The 24,075-nt window shown below is 36.1% G+C and overlaps 5 protein-coding genes and 1 long non-coding RNA gene across 9 annotated transcripts; 3 read left to right on the top strand and 3 right to left on the bottom strand.

Annotated features, from left to right (window-relative positions):
• Positions 1 to 1,308: 1,308 nt before the first annotated feature.
• BCAT3 (branched-chain aminotransferase 3) lies at positions 1,309 to 4,525 on the bottom strand. 2 transcript variants are annotated; one of them, NM_114828.6, is made up of 10 exons: positions 4,174 to 4,525; positions 4,016 to 4,098; positions 3,757 to 3,934; positions 2,925 to 3,104; positions 2,688 to 2,819; positions 2,498 to 2,596; positions 2,304 to 2,420; positions 2,017 to 2,112; positions 1,802 to 1,914; positions 1,309 to 1,711 (listed from the first exon to the last, which is right to left on the bottom strand). In NM_114828.6, the coding sequence occupies exons 1-10, from the start codon at positions 4,297 to 4,299 to the stop codon at positions 1,594 to 1,596; spliced, it is 1,242 nt and encodes a 413-aa protein (NP_566923.1). In that variant the 5' UTR covers positions 4,300 to 4,525; the 3' UTR covers positions 1,309 to 1,593. The 2 variants fall into 2 exon arrangements, with proteins under 2 accessions (NP_566923.1, NP_001118802.1); NM_001125330.1 differs by having other exon boundaries at positions 1,374 to 1,711; positions 4,016 to 4,092; positions 4,174 to 4,418.
• Positions 4,526 to 5,803: 1,278 nt separating this feature from the next.
• BAM2 (Leucine-rich receptor-like protein kinase family protein) lies at positions 5,804 to 9,499 on the bottom strand. Its single transcript, NM_114827.4, has 2 exons — positions 6,740 to 9,499; positions 5,804 to 6,652 (listed from the first exon to the last, which is right to left on the bottom strand). Exons 1-2 carry the CDS (start codon positions 9,324 to 9,326, stop codon positions 6,231 to 6,233), a joined length of 3,009 nt encoding a protein of 1,002 aa, NP_190536.1. The 5' UTR covers positions 9,327 to 9,499; the 3' UTR covers positions 5,804 to 6,230.
• Positions 8,582 to 9,338, top strand: AT3G49668. Of its 2 annotated transcripts, none has more exons than NR_141655.1 (1): positions 8,582 to 8,824. It is a non-coding gene; the product is annotated as an other RNA (long non-coding RNA). The 2 variants fall into 2 exon arrangements; NR_141654.1 differs by lacking the exon at positions 8,582 to 8,824 and adding an exon at positions 9,139 to 9,338.
• A 1,854-nt stretch (positions 9,500 to 11,353) lies between the features above and the next one.
• Positions 11,354 to 13,503, bottom strand: WDR5a (Transducin/WD40 repeat-like superfamily protein). The gene is made up of 2 exons (NM_114826.4): positions 12,712 to 13,503; positions 11,354 to 12,131 (listed from the first exon to the last, which is right to left on the bottom strand). Exons 1-2 carry the CDS (start codon positions 13,375 to 13,377, stop codon positions 11,844 to 11,846), a joined length of 954 nt encoding a protein of 317 aa, NP_190535.1. The 5' UTR covers positions 13,378 to 13,503; the 3' UTR covers positions 11,354 to 11,843.
• Positions 13,504 to 17,282: 3,779 nt separating this feature from the next.
• Positions 17,283 to 22,225, top strand: AT3G49650 (P-loop containing nucleoside triphosphate hydrolases superfamily protein). The gene is made up of 15 exons (NM_114825.3): positions 17,283 to 17,712; positions 17,795 to 17,866; positions 17,953 to 18,069; positions 18,237 to 18,322; positions 18,450 to 18,594; positions 18,688 to 18,783; positions 19,131 to 19,222; positions 19,397 to 19,639; positions 19,714 to 19,864; positions 19,953 to 20,015; positions 20,095 to 20,328; positions 20,402 to 20,500; positions 20,585 to 20,698; positions 20,791 to 21,345; positions 21,481 to 22,225. Exons 1-15 carry the CDS (start codon positions 17,665 to 17,667, stop codon positions 21,805 to 21,807), a joined length of 2,442 nt encoding a protein of 813 aa, NP_190534.1. The 5' UTR covers positions 17,283 to 17,664; the 3' UTR covers positions 21,808 to 22,225.
• On the top strand, positions 22,080 to 24,065 carry AT3G49645 (FAD-binding protein). 2 transcript variants are annotated; one of them, NM_001125329.2, is made up of 8 exons: positions 22,080 to 22,364; positions 22,624 to 22,701; positions 22,798 to 22,865; positions 22,943 to 23,083; positions 23,260 to 23,301; positions 23,413 to 23,531; positions 23,623 to 23,724; positions 23,810 to 24,065. In NM_001125329.2, exons 2-8 carry the CDS (start codon positions 22,640 to 22,642, stop codon positions 23,936 to 23,938), a joined length of 663 nt encoding a protein of 220 aa, NP_001118801.1. In that variant the 5' UTR covers positions 22,080 to 22,364; positions 22,624 to 22,639; the 3' UTR covers positions 23,939 to 24,065. The 2 variants fall into 2 exon arrangements, with proteins under 2 accessions (NP_001118801.1, NP_001325799.1); NM_001339436.1 differs by having other exon boundaries at positions 22,080 to 22,701.
• Positions 24,066 to 24,075: the final 10 nt, after the last annotated feature.

Genomic DNA, 24,075 nt, shown 5'->3' with positions numbered 1-24,075 from the left:
TACAAATGGGAATCTAATCTTAACAATCACGATGAACAATCTACAAATGATTCTATAACGGTAAGTTCTATCTGCATCACAAAAATATCTGATAGACGATTCTATTCACATAAGATATATTCTGAGCTAAAAAAAACTAGACATAGACATATATTCATTATTGTGTCCAATTTGGTAAAACTGATTTTACAAAAAAAACAATTAACTTTTTAAGAAAATGAAAATACAATTTAGTTTTACTAAAAATGAGCTTGAGTAGAAGAAACCGAAGCAAATAATGTCTTTTGCTTTGGTTTCGATTTATATGTTTTCTTGAACAGAAATCTCATACAGCCAATGAACTGTGGTTAAAATAAAATAAAAAGTACTAATAATTTACTGTATACTTCAATTGAAACTTAATGACTGACTCTTCTAGACGAACGAAAAAGGTTGACTTTAGTTGAGATTGGACATTAGGGTTTTAAAAGTCAAGCACTTGGAGAAATAAAGTCATAAGCGATTCAAATTATTGAGTTTTTTCCTCATTGTTATATGTTATTTTATACAGAATTATCACTGAAAAAGTAAATAAAGTTTTTTGAACTTTAAAGCTAACGTTAAAGAAAGGAAATTTTTTTGTTCAGATTTCAACACCATTGCCCATTGGTAGGAATTGGTCTTGAGCGTAGGCCATCTCTTCTTTTCCAATTTTTCATAATATATAAAACACAAATTCATAAAGTTAGATAAAGACATAAGAACATCGCCCCTATTGATTTGTACTTAAAATATCTTTATATCATCACCTAAATTTAAACTAGCATAATGCATGGTGTTGACAAAAAATTCATATGATTATAGAATGATACAATGATTGTAGTTTACATTAGTATGAATATTGAAAAAAACAAAAGGCTAAAAGAAGAGGTTTGGATATTTTGAGTAGGCATTTTTTTTTAGCTCTTCAATAATTTGGTCTACTTTTATTAAGGACCCAATAAGTCTTCTGGAAGTACTCTAAAGGTAAAAAAAAGTTGTTCACATGAAAAACACACCTCTCTATCTCCTTTCTTTTTCTATATTTAAAGATAATTCATATAAGACTTAAGTTTCAAGTCATCCTCACTACTTTTTAGATTAGTTTAGTAGATAAGACATGTTATTATCTCGTAATCATGAGATAATCATGACATCTTTTCAGGTCGTAAACAAGTCCAAGTCCACGCTTCTTAGAGATTCGAATCTAGCTTGCTTTCTCCATCCAAAAACTTAAGTTTGATTTGTTATTTGCCAACATTTTTGATGACTGATAAGTTCTGGTTTGAATCTGATTAAAATGTTAATACTTCACTTTTTAGTTTTTGATTGTTAGATATCAATGATGTCTCAGACTTTAGAGAAATAATTGGATGTAACCATCTAATCAGAAACAGAGATCTAAAGATAATATTATTGGTATGATGCAACAACATCTAATGATCTTGAACCAGCTAAGTTCTAGATCAACCAGATTCTAAACAATCCAACTCATAGTTTCACGAATCAGAACCACAGACCAAAGAAAAGAAAGCAAAACCAAGCAGCCGAATTGATGCAATGCATTCGCCTGGCTTAACTAAGATTCACAGTCCATTTCATGTTGTCTTCAATCAGACCCATCTGCAAGCTTGTCAGAACGGTGTAGAGTTGCTTCGACACAGTTCCGAAGGTACCTTCTCCGTAAGACACTCTGTGTGTGTATTCGGAAAAAGGGGAAAGCTTTACCACTTGGTAGGTTTGGTTTTCACTTAAATTGGGATACAAAGAAAAAACGTTTTACCTTTTGCCTTTGTAAGTGACGCTTCCAACAGGAGAGACAACCACGGCGGTTCCTGTGCAGAAAACCTCGTCTGCTTCTAACAATTCATCCACTGTCACATTCCGTTCCTCCACCTGAACAATACCGTATAAACATGCACTGTGATCAGAAGCCAATAATAGTACTTATGATCCACTTTAAAGATGTTGGGAATTTAAAGAAGGGGAAGAGGTCACCTGAAACCCTTGTGTTCGAGCCACGTCTATCATACTTTTTCGAGTAATACCGGGTAAAATGGTTCCTTTTATTTCAGGAGTAGATATCACATTGTCCTGGCAAAGAAAAGTGTTGGTTAAAAAATCATTATGTAAGAGAATCAGTATCTTGATATGTTTGTAAGAATGCCCCCAAAAAAACATGGTGCCAGAGTCTCAATCTCATCATCTCCTACGTCTTATGAAGAGAGACATCTTATAGACTCTACAAGGCATCATCAGATTCCGAGAGATTGATTTTTATTTACCTTCACGATGAAAATATTGCAAGACGAGACCTCCTCAAGATATCTTTTGTAAATGCAATCAAGGTACAAAACATCGGAATATCCTTTAGCTTTCGCAATTGACTGTGCCTTCAGTACCTAAATAAATAACTTGTATGTGTGAGTTACGAAAGCTGGTCCAATAAAATCAATAAGTGAAATAAGCTTTTACTTACTGCAGCATAATTGCCTATGGTTTTAACACCTCCGGTACCACCAGGAGTTGCACGGTGAAATTCATTCTCCACAATCAAATTGATAGGTGCCACACCTTCCTGACATCATCATATAAATCCGTATCATCATTCAGAGAAACATACAACAAATCTTAGATAGTTGGAATAGATCGAAGTAACTCTGAAAGACCTTGAAGTAGTTCCCAACAGGCGAAACATAGATAATGAAAGTATATTCTGGTGCAGGCGCAAGACCAAGAACAGCTCCTGTTCCCATTAGCAATGGTCTAACATATAAGGAACCTTTACCTGGTGGTGGAACCTAAAAACAAGACACCAAACACAAGTTAAATTCATAACAGCAAACAAATATCTAGATAATTTCCTCTGCATATCGGGAGACAAAAAAAACTGCGTGATTCATTACCCAACGTTTGTTTGCTAGTACAGTTTCTGTCACAGCTTCTACAAACTGCTCAACGGTTGGAGCAGGCATACACATCCTCTCAGCACCATTTCTCATACGCTTTGCATTCTCCTCAGGACGAAAGAGGAGGATGTTATTACCATCTTTCTTTCTGTAAGCTTTTAGCCCTTCAAACAATCCCTAGAAGAACATACACTAATAAGACTCATGTGATCCTAAATTGCACTCTTTACCACAACACATTGCTTGGCATTTCTCATCATCACTTACAATATAAGAAGATTTCTCCGTGCAATATATGAATATACATTCAGTAAATAAATCCTCACTAGATGCAACTAACATAACAACTAGGAGACTAGACTTATTGACAAACTCAGGCTGTGATACATTGTCCAGAATTTGACAAATTTCTCCACACTTTCAAACCCTCCTAACTCCCTTAAAGATTCTTGATTAGCATAAATTAAGTTTCTTTCATAGAATTCATTACAGTAAAGGACAGGACTTTGAGAAGCTAGAAAACAAAATCGACGGCAGATTACGTTTTTCGGTGCCAAGAATCTAACCAACTTCTCCACACTTTCAGATCCTTACCTAAACCCCCAAAAGGCTTTTCCTTTTATCGAACTTGTTAAGGACATGACTTTGAGAAACTAGGATACAAAATCAGATAATAGATTGCGTTTCAGTGTCAAGAATCTGACATTCAAATCCTAAACCTTAACCCCACAAAAAGCTTCTTTTAACCATAATCTAAGCTTGGTCTAGACTTTTGATCATACTCAATACAGTAAAGGACATGACTTTGAAGAAAACTAAGAAAACAAACCTGTCCATAGTTGAGTACACCAGCAGATGGGCTAATTTCAATATTCCCAAAACGTTGCAACTCACCTTTTGAGAACTCTCCATCAATGTTACATTTCATCACATACATATAATCAGCTGGCTTAAGCCCAAATCCAACGGTATCCCAATCTATGTCGGCTAATTCAGTTACCAACGTACTAATTCAACATAAACAATACATATATATAAGTAAGAACCTGAGAACTTGGACAAATACCCACCAAAAACAAAGAACGAACCTGGAAGAATTGGACGAAACAGCGTTGCATCGAGTAAGAGAGATTCCACCATTAGAAGAAACAGAGGAAGAAGAATGCTGAAGCTGTGAAAGATAATCGGAGAAATGGGTCAGATAAATCAGAAGATGATAAGAGAGGGAGATGAGAAAAGAGTTGACCTTGATGGAGGCAAATGACGGCGGCGATAAGTTACGAGTAGAGGAGTGGAGGCGCGTGGAGAAGGCGCGTGAAGGACAAAGTAGGTAATTTTGATTAACACTCGGGAGAATTGCTGCTCTCTCCATTTTTTTCTATCTTCACAATGTGTCTAGTGTTTTGTTATACACGTCTTCTTCTTCTTTGATAAGGGAGACGGAGGCTTTCTCTCTGTGGTTTCGTTTTTGCTCCTTTGCCCTAACAGCTTATTTGTACTTTTGTTTGTCAACTACTTAAATAACCAAAAAGACAACACGTGTTTGATAAGTAAGTTTGTGTTATTAAGAAAAACTGAGCCTAGCCCAACACAAATATGGATCTATAGCCCAACATGGACAAGTGTACAAGACAATGATAGCTCTCTATAGCCAAATATATTTTGGTACTCTTTGGATTGTTGTTGCTCTTGTTTGATTTCCTTGATTTCGAAACGACTGTGCAGAATGATTTTCTCACAATTGGAGTGACATAAGTACTGTGTCGATAAACCAATGAAGAGCTGAAGAAAGAAACAAACGTTACAATTCAAACACAAAAGTACATACTCTAGTTTCTGACACCAGACTGATTCTTTTTGTTCGTCCCTTTATCTAACCTTCGTTTAAGTAGATGGAGTTGTTATGGGCCTCGGCCCGAAAGTTCAACTACATGACTATGTTAGAACTTAGAAGTTTGAGATGAAGAAAGAATCTCAATATATAAAATATATCTTTGGATGATTTAAATTGAATTCAATTGTTAGTCATCTAATGGCTATTCGTAATCTGGTAGTTTCACCCGATAAGTGTATATATGAAGCTAGAGAATGGAACATGCCATTTCCCATCTCTTAATTAGAATCTTGGCCTCTGAAAAACATTAATTACCACTTTAATCCATCTTCAAGTCTTTCTAGTTTCTTGATAACTAACTCCTGACTTATTAATTCTAGAGTTAGGCACTCCTTAATTAGGTTTACAAGATCATCAATGTACATTCGAACGTAAGAAATTTTGAACATAATACATCTAAAATATCATAACTAATATTCTTATTGTTCTTTATATCTTTCTTATCTCAATATAATAGTCATGGTTATCGAAGAAAGTACTAGATACCAAGGATAGCAACAACACCTAAAGTCTAAAGATTTTTTGATATTGATGAGTCAAAATCAAAGTTGAATATATGGCTTGTAATTAATGAGAGGGAGATGTCATAAATGCTTCGTCTAAAATTAGATTTTTGCTTCAAGACAAGGGAATAGAGTGGAAAAAAGATCTTAGGACCATCTGAATTCATTAAGACACTAGTGTCACACTACCCATACATTTGCAATAATTGGACAAATTGTGAGTGAGCTTTCACTTTCTCTCTTCTCAGCGTTACTCATCTTCAGTCCCACACAAACACATTCATACCTTGGTTTCACCCTCTCTGTGTTTTTTTCACATGGAATGTCTTGTTGTGACACAACAGCTACCACAACCAGATACAATCCAAAAGGGTAAAAGCAAAGGTGAGAATAAAATATGTAATGTAACAACTCATAAGCAAGATTCCAGCATAATGGAGACACTAGTTTCATTTTAAGACAACGAAAACTCTAAAAAATTAGTTTTTGCTTGAGTATGAAACTAAATGAAGTTCTTAAGAATATAAGGGGCAAAAGTGTTTTTTGGTCTAACACAATTGACATACTTGAACCGGGGGCAGATTGATCATATACATAACTGCATGTATATATATGCTGATATGCATAAGCCATAATGTTCTCGAAATTCGATTTCCTGAAATTAACCACTTATCATGCAAAATTCAACCGCAATGTACATATTCAAAATTCCTACACGAATAATTGTGGCAGCAGTGAAAAAAGAAATGCAACAACCTTAAGAGTTAAACCACTAATTGTTGCCTTAACCGGAACCAGACAACAACGGGCTAATTAAGTAATTAACTCCACTACCGAGACGTCGGTGACAAGAAAATTAGAAAGACAAATTTGCCCCTCAATGACCAAACCCAATCGCCGGAAAGTCTAATTACTTAAAAGATCCGGTGGACTTCCTGAATCCGGCGACGATTCATTAATCGCCGGAGCTTTCTCAGTCACGTCTGATTCCGCCGCTTGCTGCTTCGAAAGAGGAATTTTTGGGATCTCAGTGAGAATCTGAACGACTTCACGCATCGTCGGCCTCTCCACCGCTTGTTCTTCAACGCAGAGCAACGCAACGTAGAAGACGTGTGTTACCTCGTGAACTGGAACTGAAGAGAGTCTAAGATCGATTACTTTGAGCACACAATCTTTATTTGAATCCGTCATGCTTCTCACCCATTGAACAATATCAACGCCGTCGCCAAATTCTCCGACGGGTTTTTTCCCGGTGATGAGTTCTAGAAGAACAACACCGAAACTATACACATCGCTCTTCTCATCTACCTTCAATGTATACGCGTACTCTGCTCAACAAGGAACAAACAAGTTCAGAGATTTTACATTTCACCACCAAGTGTTTGATTAAATGCCATTTTCTGCAAATTTGTTACCTGGAGCTATGTAGCCGTAGGAGCCGGCAATTGCGGACATACATTCAGAAGTACCGGAATCTTGGAGGAACTTGGCGAGACCAAAGTCGGCGACATGAGCTTCGAAGTTGGAATCGAGGAGGATGTTGTTGGATTTAACATCTCTATGGACGATCAACGGGGAACAATCATGGTGGAGATAGCAAAGACCCTTGGCTGCTTCAAGAGCTATCTTATAACGTGTGTTCCAATGTAAATGACCTCCTTTCTTTCCATGAAGAACCTCTCCAAGGCTACCATTAGGCATGTACTCGTACACAAGGAGATTCGTTTCGTGGTTGGAGCAAAAACCGAGCAGTCTCACGATGTGTCTGTGTCTGATTCTACCTAGCGTCTGAATCTCGGCGTTGAACCCGTGATCGTGGGAAGATCCATGGGACATTGTAGCCAATCGTTTGACCGCGACTAGGTCGCCTTTAGGCATAGTGCCTTTGTAGACAATCCCAGCACCGCCTTTACCGATGATGTTGTCTTCCTTGAGAGAGTCCAAGACATCGTCACAAGTGAAGTCTAGCCTCTGGAAAGCAGTCAATCTCCATGCCTTGGCTTCACTCGCATTTCGCAAGGACCGAGCTTTGATTATGGCCACTATAGCAAACACCATCGAACAAAAGAGCAATCCAAGGACGAGTAACAGTTTCGTAGTAGCAGATAAAGGTTTGACATGAGACTGGTGAGTTCCTTTGCCGCAAGGACCCAAATACGGACCACAAAGATGAGAGTTACCCACAAACGATGTGTAATTGAAGTAACTAAACTGTCCAGTGCTGGGAACTAAACCGGAGAGATTGTTGTAAGAGAAATCAACCGATGTCAAACTCTGCATTGATGCTATCGTCACAGGTATGGAACCAACGAGATGGTTTCTTGAAAGATTCAAGTAATTCAAGATCTTCATACCTGTGAGTTCATTAGGAATATCACCTGAGAGCTCATTACGGCTAAGATCAACAAACGTTAGCAGCTTACAACGACTGATCTCCGGTGCGATCCGACCGGAGAACAGATTGTGGCTAAAATCCAACTTAGATAGCTGCTGAAGCCTCCCAATCTCGGGAGGAATCGAACCAGAGAACTTGTTACCATCAAGAAGTAGTTTTTGAACACCGGACAAGTTTCCAATAGCTGCAGGTAATGAACCAGAGAGCTGGTTATTAGAAAGACTAATCTGACCAAGGTCACCAGAGACTCCTCCTCCGCTTATTGGCAACTCTCCGGTAAGGTAATTGTCTTGGAGCTCCACTTGAGATAATTTAGGTAACCCGAAGAGCTCCTTTGGAATCGACCCGTTAAGGAAATTCTCACCCATCCGGATCCGGGTCAGAGACTCACATTTACCAAGCGAATCCGGTATTGAACCAAACAAGAAGTTGCCAAGAGTGATTAACGTCATTAACCGGTTACCAGAACACATATTCGGCGGCAGAGTTCCGGTGAGTTTGTTCGAAGAGAGATCAAGAATCACTAATCTACCATTTTCCCCCAATTTCTGAGGAATACTACCAGTGAAATTGTTCTCCCAAAGCTGCAACACTTCAAGCTCCGGCATTTCACCGATGAACTCAGGTATAGCACCGTAGAGCTTATTCCTGAAGAGATTCAAAAGCGTTAAGTTCTTCAGCTGTGAAAAACTCGTCGGAATCTCGCCGGTAAACATATTGTTAGACAGATCCATCGATTTCAAGCTTGAAATCAATCCCAGCTCTTGAGTTATTGTCCCTGTAAATGCGTTTACTTGAAGAAACAACGTATCTAGCTTCTGAAGCTTCCCAATCTCCGGTGGAATCTCTCCGGTTAAACCACAATTAGCAGCGTCGAACCGAACAAGCTCTGATAAATTTCCAATCTCCGGTGGAAGACCATTTTCAAAAGCGTTGTAATATCCGATGTAAAGTTCACGAAGAGTCGTTAGGTTTCCGATCTCCGGAGGGATTTTACCGGTTAGCTCGTTACCGGAAACCGCTAAGTATTCGAGAACAGGCCAGGTTCCGTACGTCGCCGGGATTTTGCCGGAGAAGTAATTCCCACCGAGGTGAAGATGACGGAGCTGAGTGAGATTAGTGAGTGAAACCGGTAAATCTCCGGTTAAATTGTTGTTGTATAAGTCAAGAACACGGAGATTCACCAATCCAGAGGAGAGTTCATCGGGAAATGAACCGTTGAAGACATTATTGGAGAGATTGAGGTGACGAAGCTCATAGAGATTGGAGATTTGCGGCGGAATAGGACCTGAGATCTGATTAGCAGCGAGTGATAGATTCTGTAGCAGAGGTAAATGAGCTACGTCGGAGGAGAGAGTTCCGGAGAGGTTAAGACCTGAGAGGTCGAGAGAGGTCACGTGACGGAGAGAGACGTCGCACGTGACACCGGTCCATGAACAGAAAGTTGTTGAAAGGTTCCATGAGGTCAGGAGAGGTGAGTGTTCGTCGATGGTGAAGGAGGATTTGAGTGAGAGAAGAGCGTGGAGCTCGGTGATTGGTTTAGCGACGGTGAAGGAATGAGAAATGTGGAGGAGAAGGAGGAGGAGGAGGAGAAGAAGAAGCTTCATTTTTTTTTTGTTTTTTTTCTTCTCTTTCTGTGTAAGTTAGGGTTTGGTTTTAAAAAGGGTGAGAGTAAGTGAGGAAGATGAAGATTGTGTGTGTGTTTTTTATGAGTTTTATTTGTATATTGTAAAAGTATTATTTTTATTTTATTTTGGAATTTACTTGGAGGGAGATTTTTAAGAAACTTTGATTTCACATAAATTTTCTGAAAATAGAAAACACAAATTAAAAACTTGAAAAGTCGTTTATTTAACATATATAGAAACATATGCATGTGGTGGATTTAATGAAACATGGAATTAGAAAGGAAGGGATTCAAAAACGATAATTACATGAAGAAAATGTTAATTAATTTGGAGCCTTGTTGTTTTGAAACGTGATGTTACCTAATCTTGACAAAATCCAACACTTTATTACACAGGTATACAAGTGTAATAATGCAATACCAAAGCGAACCATAAATTCAAAAAGATGTTTTAAAGATAAACCCCATAATGAATTAATTGATGATGTTGAAATGAACGGTCCTGATGTTATAATTCGACGGGAAAAGATGGAGTCCACCACTGGGGATTCACAAACTTACCAAAACTTATTGAGACACCCGCTTCTTTAACCTCTCTTAAGCAAAACGAAACACTTAATTAACCAAAGAACCCCTTAAAAAGCTTTGTAATAACATTTCTATCCTTAGGACGGACCACAACAACAAGCCCCAAGGCAATGGCATGATCGACAAAACCCAGAGAGCCGGTCTCTGTACTCTGATCGACTGATAATGACGAGAACAACCTTGAGATGACGCACGGCAACAGTTAAGATCCTCGAGAGATGGGTAGGGATACGATCGTACTTTTGATTAGTGGAAGTAAGTCAGTTAAACACAGTCCTATGTGCATCATTTTCATCTTTTGCCAGTTACCACAGTTCACTGATCAACAATAATGGTTTCCCGACATGTATTTTATTTTATTTATACTGATTTTTTATTATCTCACAAAATTATCCAATTTGATTTTGTAAGAAAGTAGGATTTCGAATCATTTGCTTCTTTTGCCAGTTACCACAGTTCACTGATCAACAATAATGGTTTGCTCAGTGAACAAACATATTAGTTTTTTTTTTTTTAATCTTGTATTAAATATGGAATCAAAATGCAAAAGAAAAAAATGAATTTTTAATGATATAGATCTAAAGAAATACTGAATGTCAAAATTTTGAAAGCAGATTTTTAGTCACATGATTAGGGAAATATGTAGCCACTAGAATAAGTCGTACTCGTATTAGGTGAATTTTTGTTTTCTTCTTTATGGACCCGGATCAATAGAATAAGTTTTCATCTGCAACGCACTTTCTTGCACTAAATAATAAACTTATATTAGTGAAAAATTTATAATAATGAAAACATTTCTTGTTTAATGGTTTACTTCGAATGATAAGAATTGGTAAGCACGTGTTAGGAAATGTATACTTTTTTGGGGAAAATGTCGAAGATATACTTTTGGATGGGTGTGTGTGTATTGCAGATTCGTTTGTTGAAGCTTGATTTCGTATTTGGTACCAAATCGAATATATTTAACCTGACTAATAGATTATTATGATAGCACTAAACCTAACAATTATTGTTTGCTACTACAATCATAAAGAATTCAATTTATACTCTTTTTGAGAGTTTTTATGTTTAATCTTATTAGCATATCTCGAGAACTTTTACACAAAAGAACCAAAGCTGAATTTTGGTCTTTGTATCAATTGGGAGAGACACAAACATGACTGAGTCTTTAGGAACTGTTGCTTTCTCTTGAATCATGTAAACAGAAAGACACGCTGTAAAAGCAAACAGCCCACTGGTGTGTAGCTAAAAGACAGAACAAAGGTCACAAAGTCATCTTTTTGTTAAAAAATTTTGGTTTCGAAATTGAAAACAAAAAAAGAGAGAGTGGGTTCAAATTTTCAAGTGGTCCATTTCAAAATCTTGTAGGGTTTAAAAAAAAGAAGACTTTACGATAAAAGTGAAAATGAAAAGTAAAAAATGGGACAGGACCAGGGGACCATAAGCTTCATCATCATGGCCAACCAAAGTAACCAACTACCATACATTATCTACTTATAGTCATATATCTGTACTTTGACCCATGAGCCACCCATCAATATGGTTCAGATGAACAATTTTCAATCCTGAAACTACTTTATAACCAATAGTATTGGTGAAGCATTGCATCAGCTTAATAGATACAATGAGTAAAGGGTAAACCTATGAAGATTTGTGTTCATTCTCTCAAATGCCTTTGCACTTGCAGGAGTCTTTGCCTTAAGACCTACCTAAATAGTTCTGAGTCACACAGAGAACTATTACAAGTTTAGAACAGTCTGTTGCACTTCCCTTACACCAAACAAAAATTAGACTTTTACATAATGAGGCTAGAATCAATCTAACAAGCTTAGTAAGCAACAGATGATTACTGCATGAAGAAGGTGGCATGTACCTACATGTTTGATTTCTGAAGAGAGAGAGTGATGATTTATTCTTTCTTCTGTGTCCAAATCCTTACTGTCTTGTCGAGCGAGCCTGATGCGATCAAGTTCTCTGTCGGGTGGCATGCTACGTTCATGACGGTCTCAGTATGACCCTCAAGTTTCTGTAGCAGTTTCTTGGAGTTTAGCTCCCACATGTGTACACAGTTGTCCTCGGATCCACTGACTATTCGCTTTCCATTTGTGACGGAGAACGCAGAGGAAATGCAATACTGTGCGTTCACGTGGCCAGTGTATGTTTTGAGGAACTTAGCAGACGAAATGTTCCACAACCTCTGCAAATTTATAACGAATCATGAGAATTCCTTTATTCAACAATACCCTATAGACGCAAACACCAAAAGAAGATGTATCTTACAACCCTCTAAATACGACCCTTCAAAAGTGTTGAATCTCGATCAATAACAGAACTGTTCCAAAGCTATCAACTTTTCCTTAACTAGATAACAATTTTTGCAAAAATAGCTTTGGATTGGCTTCTCCTACATCAAACTTCTATTAACACACAACCTAGAATCTAAGTTCATGGAGAGATGAGTGCATTAATAACGAATCATAAGAATTTAATTTCCTAATGCAAATTAATCAAACTCCAAACGACGATGTATCTTCGAAGCTACAACCCTCTAGATACGACCCTTCGAAACTCTTGAATATCAACCAACAACAGAACTATACTTAAAGCTAACAACTTCTCTGTAAACTTAGTTTTGAATTGGCTTCTCCTACATCAAACTTCTACTAACACACTCTACCCAAAATCTTCATGCTTTTTTTCGAGATCACTATAGAGCAAAACTAGTAATCACACTAAAAACATCAAATCTTTGAAAGGAATTCAACAAGTGAACTCACCAGCGTGTTATCAAGTGTACCAACGAGGATAAACTTGCCATTAGGAGAGAATCTAACAAACGAAACAGGAGGATTCTCATCATCAATCAGAGTTTTCACACAATGACCAGTCCCAGAATCCCATATACGACACAACCCATCATAGCTACTCGAAACAATGAGAGACCCATCTCTATTAAAATCAACAGCAGTAACAGGATCAGAATGCGCGGGAAGAACTTTCAAACACTTTCCAGTAGTGACATCCCAGATCCGAACAGTTTCATCAAACGAACCAGATACAATCATATTTGATTGAGGATTGAAATTGACACAGAAGGCGTAATTAGTGTGTCCAATAAGCGTCTTGATCAATGAACCAGTTTCAACGTCCCATAGCTTTAAGGTTTTGTCATCGGAAGCTGAGACTATAAACCTCGCGTCTGAAGAGAATGCAACATCGGAGATACCGTTTTCATGGCCGGTGAATTCTTGTACGGGCTCGGCGATTGGATCGTTAATGGTGTTGATTGTGTAAGTGCGGATTGTTTTGTCGGCGGAGGCGGATGCGAGGAGACGTCCATCGGAGGAGAATTTCACGGAGGAGACGGCGCGATTGTGAGATGTTAGAGTTTGTGAATGGACGTATGGAGTGAATGATGCTGTTGCTGGAATTTCCTCTGCCATGGAAATTGGTTAGCGGAATTTGAATTTGGCTGATTTTAGGGTTTTGGGAAAGGAGGCTTTGTCTAACTAAAGGAGAGAGACGACGATCCAGTGTTCTTGGAAAAACCCCGACTCTTTTAAATAAATTGTGGGGTGTGTTTTGAATGAAATAATACTATTGGGGTGTATTTAGAGTTTTCGTAAATTATATAGTTTCACGAGCGACTCACGTGCTCGCTTTCCAAGCTCAAACCTTCAGAATGATACAGAGTCTTTTGGAATGTCTTAAAATTTTAGTTCTTTCTTGCTTCGCAAATTAAATCAACAACACTCTTCATATATTGACTACCACAGTTTTAACCTAAGACTCTTTAGTTATCATGTAAGTTTGGTATGCCGTAACAATCATGGACTAGATTTTAACCCTCGGTATACCAGGGGATGATTTATTTTTTAAAAGTAATATATATTAAAATTTGCAAATTTTATTTTTATAAAATATTTATATTTTACAGTTTATAATTGTTATTAAGTAACACTATACCACGAATCCATGAGACAATTGTTAAAAAACTGAAGTTTTAACCCCTATTAAAACAACATATTAATAATATTTTAAAATTTTATAAATATTAATTCAAATACATCCACCATATAACCCAATTCCAAAATAAAACCCGTTATGTAATTTCTTTACCCGTTCCGTGATTTTTTTTTAAAGTAGTAATTTTTAAAATTTAAGAATTATTTATTCTATATAAAAGTTTTGCAAATTGTATCATTCTCTAATACATTTATATTTTATAGTTTAAGTTTATATATAGTAACATTATACATACCACATAACATTTTTGGTTTTATATAATTTTTTCTAAATTAGGATGATTTGATATGTTTAATATTAGTGGTCTTAAAAAATAATAAATTAAAGATTTAACCCGTATTGAAATGGTGGATTAATTATATTTTACTTTTTTTATTAATGTTGATTCAAAAACCCGTCCCTCCAAATCCGTCTTGCCAAAAAGCCATTTATTTTATTAATAGTAATTTTATTTATGATATGACTCTGAATTATAATCTAAACATTTTAGCTAATAACATAGGAGTATACCATATTTATTTAATAGGTGAATGTACCATATGACCCGAATGCACTTTTACCCAAATCCACCAAAAAAGTCTTGCAAAAATACTATAGACCTGAATGTACCATATTTTTTTTTGTGCTAATTTTTATGTGATTAAGATTTACTTTATTTCGTATATAAAATATTAAATTGTTTTACGAACTTAATTGTTTATAATTTGGTAATAGATAGATATTTGAATATTCAGTATATTTTGCTTTAGTTAGAAAATCTTTGATGACCCGTCTTTAAATCCAATAAGCCTATAATTAAGAGATGAATATTGTCGTTAAATGATTTTGGTAATCTTAATGTGTTATTAAAAGATTTTGTTTTTGATTAAATTTTTCTAATGGCATTGTCATGTAATTAATTACAAAAATTAAGGTTACATTTAAAATGTACTTCCCAAATAATATAGTAGGATACATCATACATATTTAATGAGTTTCAATCTTGTACTTGTGACGTTAAATTGATATTTTGGGAGTGTTATTGGTTTGTGATTTAATTTGAGTTTTATTAACTTAAAATATTATGTAAAATTTGTTGTTATCAAATTAATATTTTTAAAAGTTTGTTAAAGTTTGGTACTATTAGTTTAAAATTTGTAAAAAAAAATTTAAAATCTTCATAAATTTGGAGTTATTGGATTCATACTTTTATAAAGTCATTAAAAGTTTTGTGTTATTCAATTAAAACAAAAGAATCAATGATTGTTTAATAAATTAAATTATTGTGTTATTAGTATATAACTTTCTATATTTTTCTTCTTAAAATAAAGTCATGAAAGTATCATCAAAATAATGATATTATTTGGAAAATTTTACAAAATTGTGAGAAAATAATCAATAAGAATTAAACAACTTTCTAGCAATAGTTTAAATTAATCTTTCATTTATTTACTTTTTATAATATTATTAAGGTCATGAAAATTTCTTTAGGAACCAATAACATCTCTTTAGTATTTATTATAGACTAAACAAATCACTAACAACTAACAAGACCACTACCACCACCACCACTGCTAATTTTCTGCTAGCAATTCAACTGTTACATTTTCGTATGTTATAAATGATAAAGCTAGATATGAACGAGCACCTTATTATAATTTATGTACCATTGATGAGCCGGAAGATTCTTCGGTGAGATATAAACTTCAAGTTTTTTTTTTTTCGATAAACATACTGTTCCGTATTTATATTTTATCATAAACTTCAAGTTGAAATTTTAGAACATGCAATGCATATTAAATTGTAAATAAACTAGGTGTGAGTACCCATACTTCTATGTGGGTAGTCGTAATGCATAAATAACTAAGGATTTCATATAAAATTATGACTTCGTTGGTAATGTGCAAGATGGGCGAAATAACAAAAAATAAATAAAGAAATTTACTATATTGTAGGTTTACCAATCATAAATTATTGGAGATCATAAATCATAATATCATATCTTCACCTAGGAAAATCATTATTTAATTAATTTTGTTAAATTTTAATTATAAAGTATGATTAATTATAGTTTACCAGTCATAAATTATGATTCTGTTAAATTTAGTTCTTCCTTTATTTTTATTTTTTTGTCAGAGATTCAACTACTAAAATGTACAACTAGCATTTATTTTCTACTGTCGTTATTCCGGATTATTGCTTATAAGAACTTATACGAGTTTATACGTTTATAAACAGTGACGAAGGAGAATTGTTTGTGTAGAACTTTGGCCTTCTTCACTATATGTTGCAGTTAGATACCGTTTCTTTTTGTTTGTTAATGGGTATATATTGCTTTTGATATTGACATATTGTTGAGAATAAATAAACTTGAACTACCAAAATTATGGAGGATATCGATGTGATGTCTTTCGTAGTTATGAGTCAGTAAGGTTGGTAAAATATTTCCCTCTTTTAGATGAAATCAGACTCGATTGAATCTTTCTTTTTATAAATGTAGAATGCTTATTTATAGTATTTACTTTTATTGAATGTTGGAATACCGGATGAACCAACTAACCATGACAAAAAAATTTGTAATCTAGCGATTTTTAAGCATCTTCTCATTCGTGTGTAAATGAATTATTGGAAAGAAGCTTATCATAAATGATTTCCCGATTTCTATCTTCAACCGAACTACATCCAAACTATTCTGGCTAAACTTTTTCTAGGCCTAATAGATTACACAATCCGAATGATCCAATATTCGGAAGAAACTGGACAGAGCTAAATTTATGCTTAGGCCTAAGACCATCTCTATTGTATTTTTCTATTTTTGATTCTGTATAAAAATAGTTTGAGTGTAAAAAATAAAGTTACTTTAGATATAAAGTAAGCTTACCATTTACTCTATTTTAGAGTAATATATAGAGTAAATTAAAAAGATTATTACTCCATAACAGAGAAGAAATATCGATTAGAGTTGGAGATGGTCTCGCGGTAGTATCACTTTTTATAGGTAAAAGAAAATTGTCAACAACACGAACATATTTTAATGAAATTATTAGCAAATATGAAATTTATTTATTCGTCACGTCAGCATATATTGTATATCCTATGGTATTAGATGGCACGTCGTGTAACAGAGTTCACAACTTCGTCAAATTAAATTTGTTTAAAATTCAATTTGCCACATAAACCCAAAATTAAAAAAGCTGTTGGACTAAATTAAATCGCCACTTTAAAGTTAATAACTCATCCACAAAAAACACTCTACTTCTATATGGTAAAGGTTGATCGTAGCCGGTCAAATACATAATCAACGGCTCTGATGGCATTACCACATCTTAAACAAAATGCACCGTCACACAATGTGATCTGTCCTCAATATCCCTCTCGCACGATCTTTATTTTTCCCTCTTACTGTTTTTTTTTTCTTTCTCGTTTTATGTTTAGAGAAATCTCTCAAGTCTCAAGCATTTATTAAATTTTTATTTCCCAGCTTAAATTTTGAAACGGTGAAATTTCACAGAGAGAGAGAGAATCTTGAAACTATCAAACATTTTGAATTCTATCCTCTTAGCTCAGCTGAAATTTTCTTCTTCTCAGCTCAGATTTTTTTTGTTTAATTCTTCGCTAGCTGTGAGTTTCTCTGATCGTTAAGAGACTCTGTTTCGTTTCCGAGAAAGTCTGCATAGGGAAAATTTAACCTCACATTGGGAAAATTTTGGCTCTATACTGACGAAATGCCAAGCATTAGAGCTCCAGCTGCGAAGAAGACCACTACACTCACGGTTAGCAATCCTCGTAGAAAATTTCCGGTTTAATTCGTCTGAAAATTTCTTGACCGGTTTAATTCTCTGTGTTTTCCGGTAGGTTGCTGTGAAATGTAGACCGTTAATGGAGAAAGAACGTGGTAGAGACATTGTTCGAGTGAATAACTCTAAGGTCTCTTCAGAATTTGTTTGATTTTTCTGATTTCAAGCTTTTTTCGATTTTAAATTTTCGCCCTAATTTTTTGTTTTCGATTTTAGGAAGTGGTTGTGTTAGACCCAGACTTATCCAAGGATTATCTTGACCGAATTCAGAATCGGACTAAAGAGAAGAAATATTGTTTTGATCATGCTTTTGGACCTGAGAGCACCAACAAGGTTCGTTCCTCTCTCTGCAAATTTGTGATCTCTAGAGATCTTTGGTTCTCAATGTTTAGATTTGTTGTGTGTATGTGACTTTCTCAGTAAGTGAGTGGAACTTGTGGTTTAAGGTTTGTGTGTTTTTGGATGTAAATCTATGAATCTAAACATGTATTGGTTTTCAGAATGTGTATAGGAGTATGTCTTCTGTGATCTCTAGTGTTGTTCATGGACTCAATGCTACAGTTTTTGCCTATGGTTCCACTGGAAGGTATGCAGTTATGTAAATCATCTTCAATAGTATTATTTAGCATTAGCATATTCGAGTTGCAAAAGCGACATGAACATTACTAGGAATTTTTTTTTGTTATCTGACTCAATTATGCAATTTTGTTCAGTGGCAAAACATATACAATGGTTGGAACTCGAAGTGATCCTGGATTGATGGTTCTCAGCTTGAATACTATTTTTGATATGATCAAGAGTGACAAGAGCTCAGATGAGTTTGAAGTGACTTGCTCATATCTTGAAGTTTACAATGAAGTAAGGCTTAGTTTGATAAAATTGATTATTTTGGTTTATATTGTTTTCTTACCATTACGAGTATTAATCCTTTTTTCTCATAATGTAACTCAGGTTATCTACGATCTGCTTGAAAAATCCTCTGGTCATTTAGAGCTTAGAGAGGATCCAGAGCAGGGAATAGTAGTTGCAGGCCTGCGATCAATAAAGGTCCATACTTTTCTTCTCTTCTAGATGCAACAAGATCATTTAATGTACTGCTAAACCTGAGTTGTAGAGATCACCTTAAGGTTTCCATTATGACATCATTTAGATCATATCATTTTGTGTGTCACATTTATTAGCAATTTTGTTTGCATATGGGAACCCTTTAGAAGAATTAATGTTGTATGGTTTACATTGAAGTTCTTCCCCTGCCTCCCAATTTTGTATATGTTAGTATTTCTATTTGAGATTTTGTGCTGATAGGAAAACCATATCGTTTGTGTTCTTCAAAATTTTCACCATCTTTTTGGCGTTTGCAGCTAGGAGACTAAGTTAAAGTGTTTCGTTTGTAGGTCCATTCTGCTGATAGGATTCTTGAGCTGCTGAACTTGGGGAACAGTAGACGAAAAACTGAGAGCACAGAGATGAATGGAACATCATCAAGGTGAGCATTACTACCTCCGAAACAAGCTGTTAATGTTGGAGTATGTCTATCCAAATCGCTAGATCTCAGTTTCACAGCAATGGGATTTATTCTGGAGTAAAACAATCTTAGATTTTCTTGAGTCCAAACCAGCAGTGGCTCATGGCCTATATGAATTTGTTTGCCAATTACCAGGTCTCATGCAGTTCTAGAGATTGCAGTCAAAAGAAGGCAAAAGAATCAAAATCAAGTCATGAGAGGGAAACTCGCCCTTGTAGATCTTGCTGGGAGTGAAAGAGCTGCTGAGACAAACAATGGAGGTCAAAAATTGAGGGATGGAGCAAATATCAATCGCTCACTCCTTGCACTAGCAAATTGCATAAATGCTTTGGGGAAGCAACACAAAAAGGGTCTTGCTTATGTACCATACCGAAACAGGTACGTGTCGATATGTGATCTTTCTTATCTTAAGATGGTCATTATTTTTGGCTTACACACATGTATAATTTCAGCAAACTTACGCGGATTCTCAAAGATGGTCTGAGTGGGAACTCCCAGACAGTGATGGTTGCAACTATATCACCTGCTGATAGTCAGTATCATCATACTGTAAACACATTGAAATATGCTGACCGAGCAAAAGAGATTAAGACACACATCCAGGTGACAATAATTTTCGTTGAATAATTCTATTTCATGAGACTTTTAATTGGTCCAGAAGTACTTACTATTCACTTTTCATGCAATTTAGAAAAATATTGGTACCATCGATACTCATATGTCAGACTACCAACGAATGATCGACAATCTTCAAGTAAGTTAATTACTTTTATCTACTTCTGTTACAAAATGAATATAGTAACAGTATATAACTCAGAGCTTTGCTTTCATAGAGTGAGGTTTCTCAGCTGAAGACACAACTAGCTGAAAAAGAGTCGCAGCTAAGCATCAAACCTTTTGAAAGAGGTGTTGAACGTGAACTTTCTTGGTTGGATGGTTTAAGCCACCAGATCAGTGAAAATGTTCAAGACCGTATAAACTTACAGAAGGCGTTATTTGAGCTTGAGGAAACTAACCTCAGAAATCGCACTGAACTTCAGCATCTTGATGATGCAATTGCGAAACAGGTTAGCTGCTAAAGCTTCTCCTAATTCAGAGGTCAATATGTTGCATTACTGTAACCTCTTCTTTGTTTTATAGGCGACAGAGAAAGATGTTGTCGAAGCTCTAAGTAGCAGACGACAAGTAATACTTGATAATATCCGCGACAATGATGAAGCCGGTGTTAACTACCAGAGGGTAAACCTTTTTCTTTATCATATATTTCAACTTTGCACTTCATCATGGTCATTGCTTATTATCCTTATTATTTTTGTTTTACAGGATATTGAAGAAAATGAAAAACATCGTTGCGAACTACAGGATATGCTCAATGAAGCAATAAATAACAATGGAAACAAAACGTATCTGCATATTCTTAATCAGTATAAGCTCCTGGTAAGTAGAATAAACAGAACAGTGCCTTATTTTCTTGACCATGAAGTTCTTACATTACGATTCACATTTATTGTTGTTTTCAACAAATCTAGGGGATGGGTAATACGGAACTACAGTTTGAAATGGCAATGAGGGACCAAATTATTTACAACCAAAGGGAAGCCCAGAGAAACCTATGGAATTTGCTCATGGGTTTAGGAGTTGAAGAGAAACAAGTGTTCGATCTCGCTGCAAAACAAGGAATCACAATCGAAGACTGGAGTAGTATAGCGTTGTTTCCAGGACTTCCTTACCGGAAACAGACACCGAGTTTCATACCAGCAAACATCCCTTTCGTGGGCCACTCATATTCTAAATCCTCCTGCACTTTCCAGAGCTATCAAGACCCTTCTTCGAAAGGACAACAATGGGCTCCAACTCCTACTTTATGCAGAGAAGAACACCACAGCTCTTACTACTTCATGAGACAGGAGCCACCAGCATTTGTCAATCTTAGGAAAAGCCACGATGGTTGGGTTGGTGGCAGCAGACCAGCTTCACGGATTGACACAGGAGGCAATCATCGCCGAGTCTCATATCCACAAACTGTGAACAATTCTTCTCCTCGGATGGCCTCAGGTCCTACTTTTTACCAGACTCCTCAAAGGGTACGTATCAAAACAGCTCCATTGCTTCTTTCAAGTTAAACGTACCTAAGATGTTGTTTCAGTTACTCTCAACCTCACTTGTTTGGCTAGTAAAACAACATTTTTTTGTTCTGATTGCAAAATCTGATTAACCAGGAAATGTTGCTCAACACAACGAGTCCTTATAGTAGTCCGCGAGTGGGACTCATCAACGGGGCCACCACCCCGTCCGTGCAACCTTTCTATGGAAGTCCTCGTGCCGTGACTGTGAGAAACGGTTCATACAACACTCCACTCGCCCCCGCTGCAGTTTCAACTAAAGGTGCGAGAAACCAACAACGAGTGTTTGGAACGAGCCCACTCTCAGGAACCAAAGGCGTCAAGAACTCTTCATATGGACAGAACAGTCACACAAAGTTGTACAGAGGAGGAGGCACTAAAGGTCACAGTAAAGGAAACAATACTCAACGCCAACACCAATGACATGAGACCAAAACATGGGTTCGAATTTTCGAGTCAGTTGAGGCACAGTTTTTTAAACGCCTCACACTCAGTCTCACTCTCACATGACTCGATTTTTTGTTTGTGTTTGTACAGCTATTTCCACTGTATTGATTTCTTTCTGATACGATTGATGTGTGTATATATATGGGAAAGAGGTTGGTAAAAAGTAAGAAGACAATTGTTCCGTGGTGAACCAAAAAAAAAGCTCAACAAATCTTCAGCTTTGTTTTCACCGAACCATTTTTGTTTCAATAACGTCACAGCAGAGGCCAGAGGGGAAATAAAAAGAGTAGTTTCTGAAAAAACAAAAAAGAAGAAGTAGAGTTTCGCAAAACGTCAAAAACTTAAAAATCTCCAAATTGAGTTTGAAGCTAAAGCCCTAAGACGATCTTTGCCCAAAAAAAAAAAAAAAAAAAGCCCTAAGACGATATCTCTCGACCTTCTGTTCTCTCCGCCGTCTGCACCGCCGTGATCGACCTTCTCCGGCGCCCACTCAGCTTTCTCCGTGCTTAGCCGACGTAATTTTTCACCACTACGTACGTCTCTCGTGATCTCCTTGAAAAATCGAACCCTGGTTTTTGATTTCTCTCTCTCTCTCTCCCTTCTCTTATCATGGTCGACTGGTTCTCAAAAGTCTGATGATTGGTTGTGATTAGTTCCGATTACTTATTAGTATAAGTAGATCGTTGCCTTATTGGATCATCGAAGCTCCTGTTTTGATTTCCCACTGAAAAATCGATACTTGGGCATGCAAATACTTGTTTACTTGAAACAATGTTACTTGTGTTCTTTTAGACTGAAAGACGAGGACATGGAAACGAGAATAGAACTGAAGAAGAAAATTTCCGAGATTTTCAAAGACTTTATGACAGTGTAAATTTATTGTTTTGCTTTTGATTCTGTTATAACTACTTTCAAGTATGTTCACATTGAGTCCCTCTGAATCTTGAATTTTTGTAATGATTATAGAATCACGCAGCTTGAAGAACTAGGGAATGCTGCAAACAACTTTCTTCTACGGTTTCAGCAAGGACTAAGTACGTTCACTTTGCATAAACCTTCACTACTTTCGATTGCAGGTTGACATTGTTTCTTATGAAATTACTACTTTCAGGTTTTCTTCAACGCCCTCCAATAGTTACTTCGTCCAAGTTGATTGAGAACATTATCAAGAAGAATGAAACAAGGCGGCTTAAATCATATATCGAGGCAGGATGTATTAATATCCATGATGCTGCACAAAGCACAAGAGCTTGTAAGTTACTGATCAGCTCTTGGCTTAAAAGTTATGTGAAAAGTTTCATGTTTTAGGAACATTCTTCTTCTCTTCTGCTTAACATGTTGCTCCTTTTTTTTCTTGCTCTTCTTCTTCGTCTTCCCGACTTGGTCTTCCGTTTCTTATCTGAAAACAAAAAATACCGGAATAAGAAGTGCATACATCTCTATCAGGACTTTCTGACCACCTAATCAAAGGTAATGTATTAGCTACTGTTTCATTTCATCACTCATCCCACATTATCATATTTTCGGTTTCTTCTATAAGCAATTGTACCTTTTGAACCTTGTAAGATGTGAATGTTGCAGCCAAAAACTTGTTGATTGAGCTGGAACGTCTCACTGATGAGGCCGCCCTTGCAATTGAGTCTGCCACACAGCTAGATAAAGACTCAAGTGATGGATTGCAACAAGTAACATGTGATGAGGTAAGATGTCAACAGAATTTTGTTCTCGGGTAAACTAACTTGAAAAACGGTTTCAGAGAAGAGTAATGTAGTATGGATGTGTTTGTTTTAGGAGAACGAGACTGTACAATTACCTCAAGGACCTGAAGTTACAGAGTACGCTGCACTTATTGCAGTTATTTACAGTATGATGAAGCAGAACTATGTTATGCAGGTGTGGAATTTGAAAGCCCTTCTCTTCATGTTTGATTCTTTAAAACTCAAAACTTACTGAAGAGAAATGGATACTGTCTTTGCAGGATAAGATTGTGAGATCGCTTAGTTTGAAGTCATCATCTGGTGAGCTAGAGACTTACAGTCTGATGTGGTCATTGCGCCCGTTTGTAGAAGATGAGATTGTGAACAGAGCATGGAAATGGATATACTAAAAATACTATTTTCATCCAATTTTGTTTGATAAAAAGTGTATTTCCATTAGTTTTTATCTCATAAGGAAACGAGTGTTAAGCTAAAAAAAAATATCATAATTACAATGAGATTACGAGTTCTTACTTAGTACATAAGC

This window comes from Arabidopsis thaliana, chromosome 3 (genome assembly GCF_000001735.4).
Source record: "Arabidopsis thaliana chromosome 3, partial sequence".
In the NCBI taxonomy this organism is placed as follows: Eukaryota; Viridiplantae; Streptophyta; class Magnoliopsida; order Brassicales; family Brassicaceae; genus Arabidopsis; species Arabidopsis thaliana.
Note: the sequence above shows the minus strand (reverse complement) of the source record. Positions and strands in the feature narration are given on the sequence as shown.

What these genes read in the sequence shown, in the direction of transcription:
- BCAT3 (NM_114828.6), bottom strand. Translation starts at nt 4,299, where the DNA reads ATGGAGAGAGCAGCAATTCTCCCGAGTGTTAATCAAAATTACCTACTT. An exon ending in GTTTCGTCCAATTCTTCCAG is followed by an intron (nt 3,935 to 4,015) that starts GTTCGTTCTTTG and finishes ATGTTGAATTAG; the next exon opens with TACGTTGGTAACTGAATTAG. An exon ending in TACTAGCAAACAAACGTTGG is followed by an intron (nt 2,820 to 2,924) that starts GTAATGAATCAC and finishes TCTTGTTTTTAG; the next exon opens with GTTCCACCACCAGGTAAAGG.
- BAM2 (NM_114827.4), bottom strand. Translation starts at nt 9,326, where the DNA reads ATGAAGCTTCTTCTTCTCCTCCTCCTCCTCCTTCTCCTCCACATTTCT. An exon ending in CTACGGCTACATAGCTCCAG is followed by an intron (nt 6,653 to 6,739) that starts GTAACAAATTTG and finishes CTTGTTGAGCAG; the next exon opens with AGTACGCGTATACATTGAAG.
- WDR5a (NM_114826.4), bottom strand. Translation starts at nt 13,377, where the DNA reads ATGGCAGAGGAAATTCCAGCAACAGCATCATTCACTCCATACGTCCAT. An exon ending in GTACACTTGATAACACGCTG is followed by an intron (nt 12,132 to 12,711) that starts GTGAGTTCACTT and finishes ATAAATTTGCAG; the next exon opens with AGGTTGTGGAACATTTCGTC.
- AT3G49650 (NM_114825.3), top strand. Translation starts at nt 17,665, where the DNA reads ATGCCAAGCATTAGAGCTCCAGCTGCGAAGAAGACCACTACACTCACG. An exon ending in ATGAATGGAACATCATCAAG is followed by an intron (nt 19,223 to 19,396) that starts GTGAGCATTACT and finishes GCCAATTACCAG; the next exon opens with GTCTCATGCAGTTCTAGAGA. An exon ending in CCGGTGTTAACTACCAGAGG is followed by an intron (nt 20,501 to 20,584) that starts GTAAACCTTTTT and finishes TTTGTTTTACAG; the next exon opens with GATATTGAAGAAAATGAAAA.
- AT3G49645 (NM_001339436.1), top strand. Translation starts at nt 22,577, where the DNA reads ATGCAAATACTTGTTTACTTGAAACAATGTTACTTGTGTTCTTTTAGA. An exon ending in TTCAAAGACTTTATGACAGT is followed by an intron (nt 22,702 to 22,797) that starts GTAAATTTATTG and finishes TAATGATTATAG; the next exon opens with AATCACGCAGCTTGAAGAAC. An exon ending in TTCTGACCACCTAATCAAAG is followed by an intron (nt 23,302 to 23,412) that starts GTAATGTATTAG and finishes TGAATGTTGCAG; the next exon opens with CCAAAAACTTGTTGATTGAG.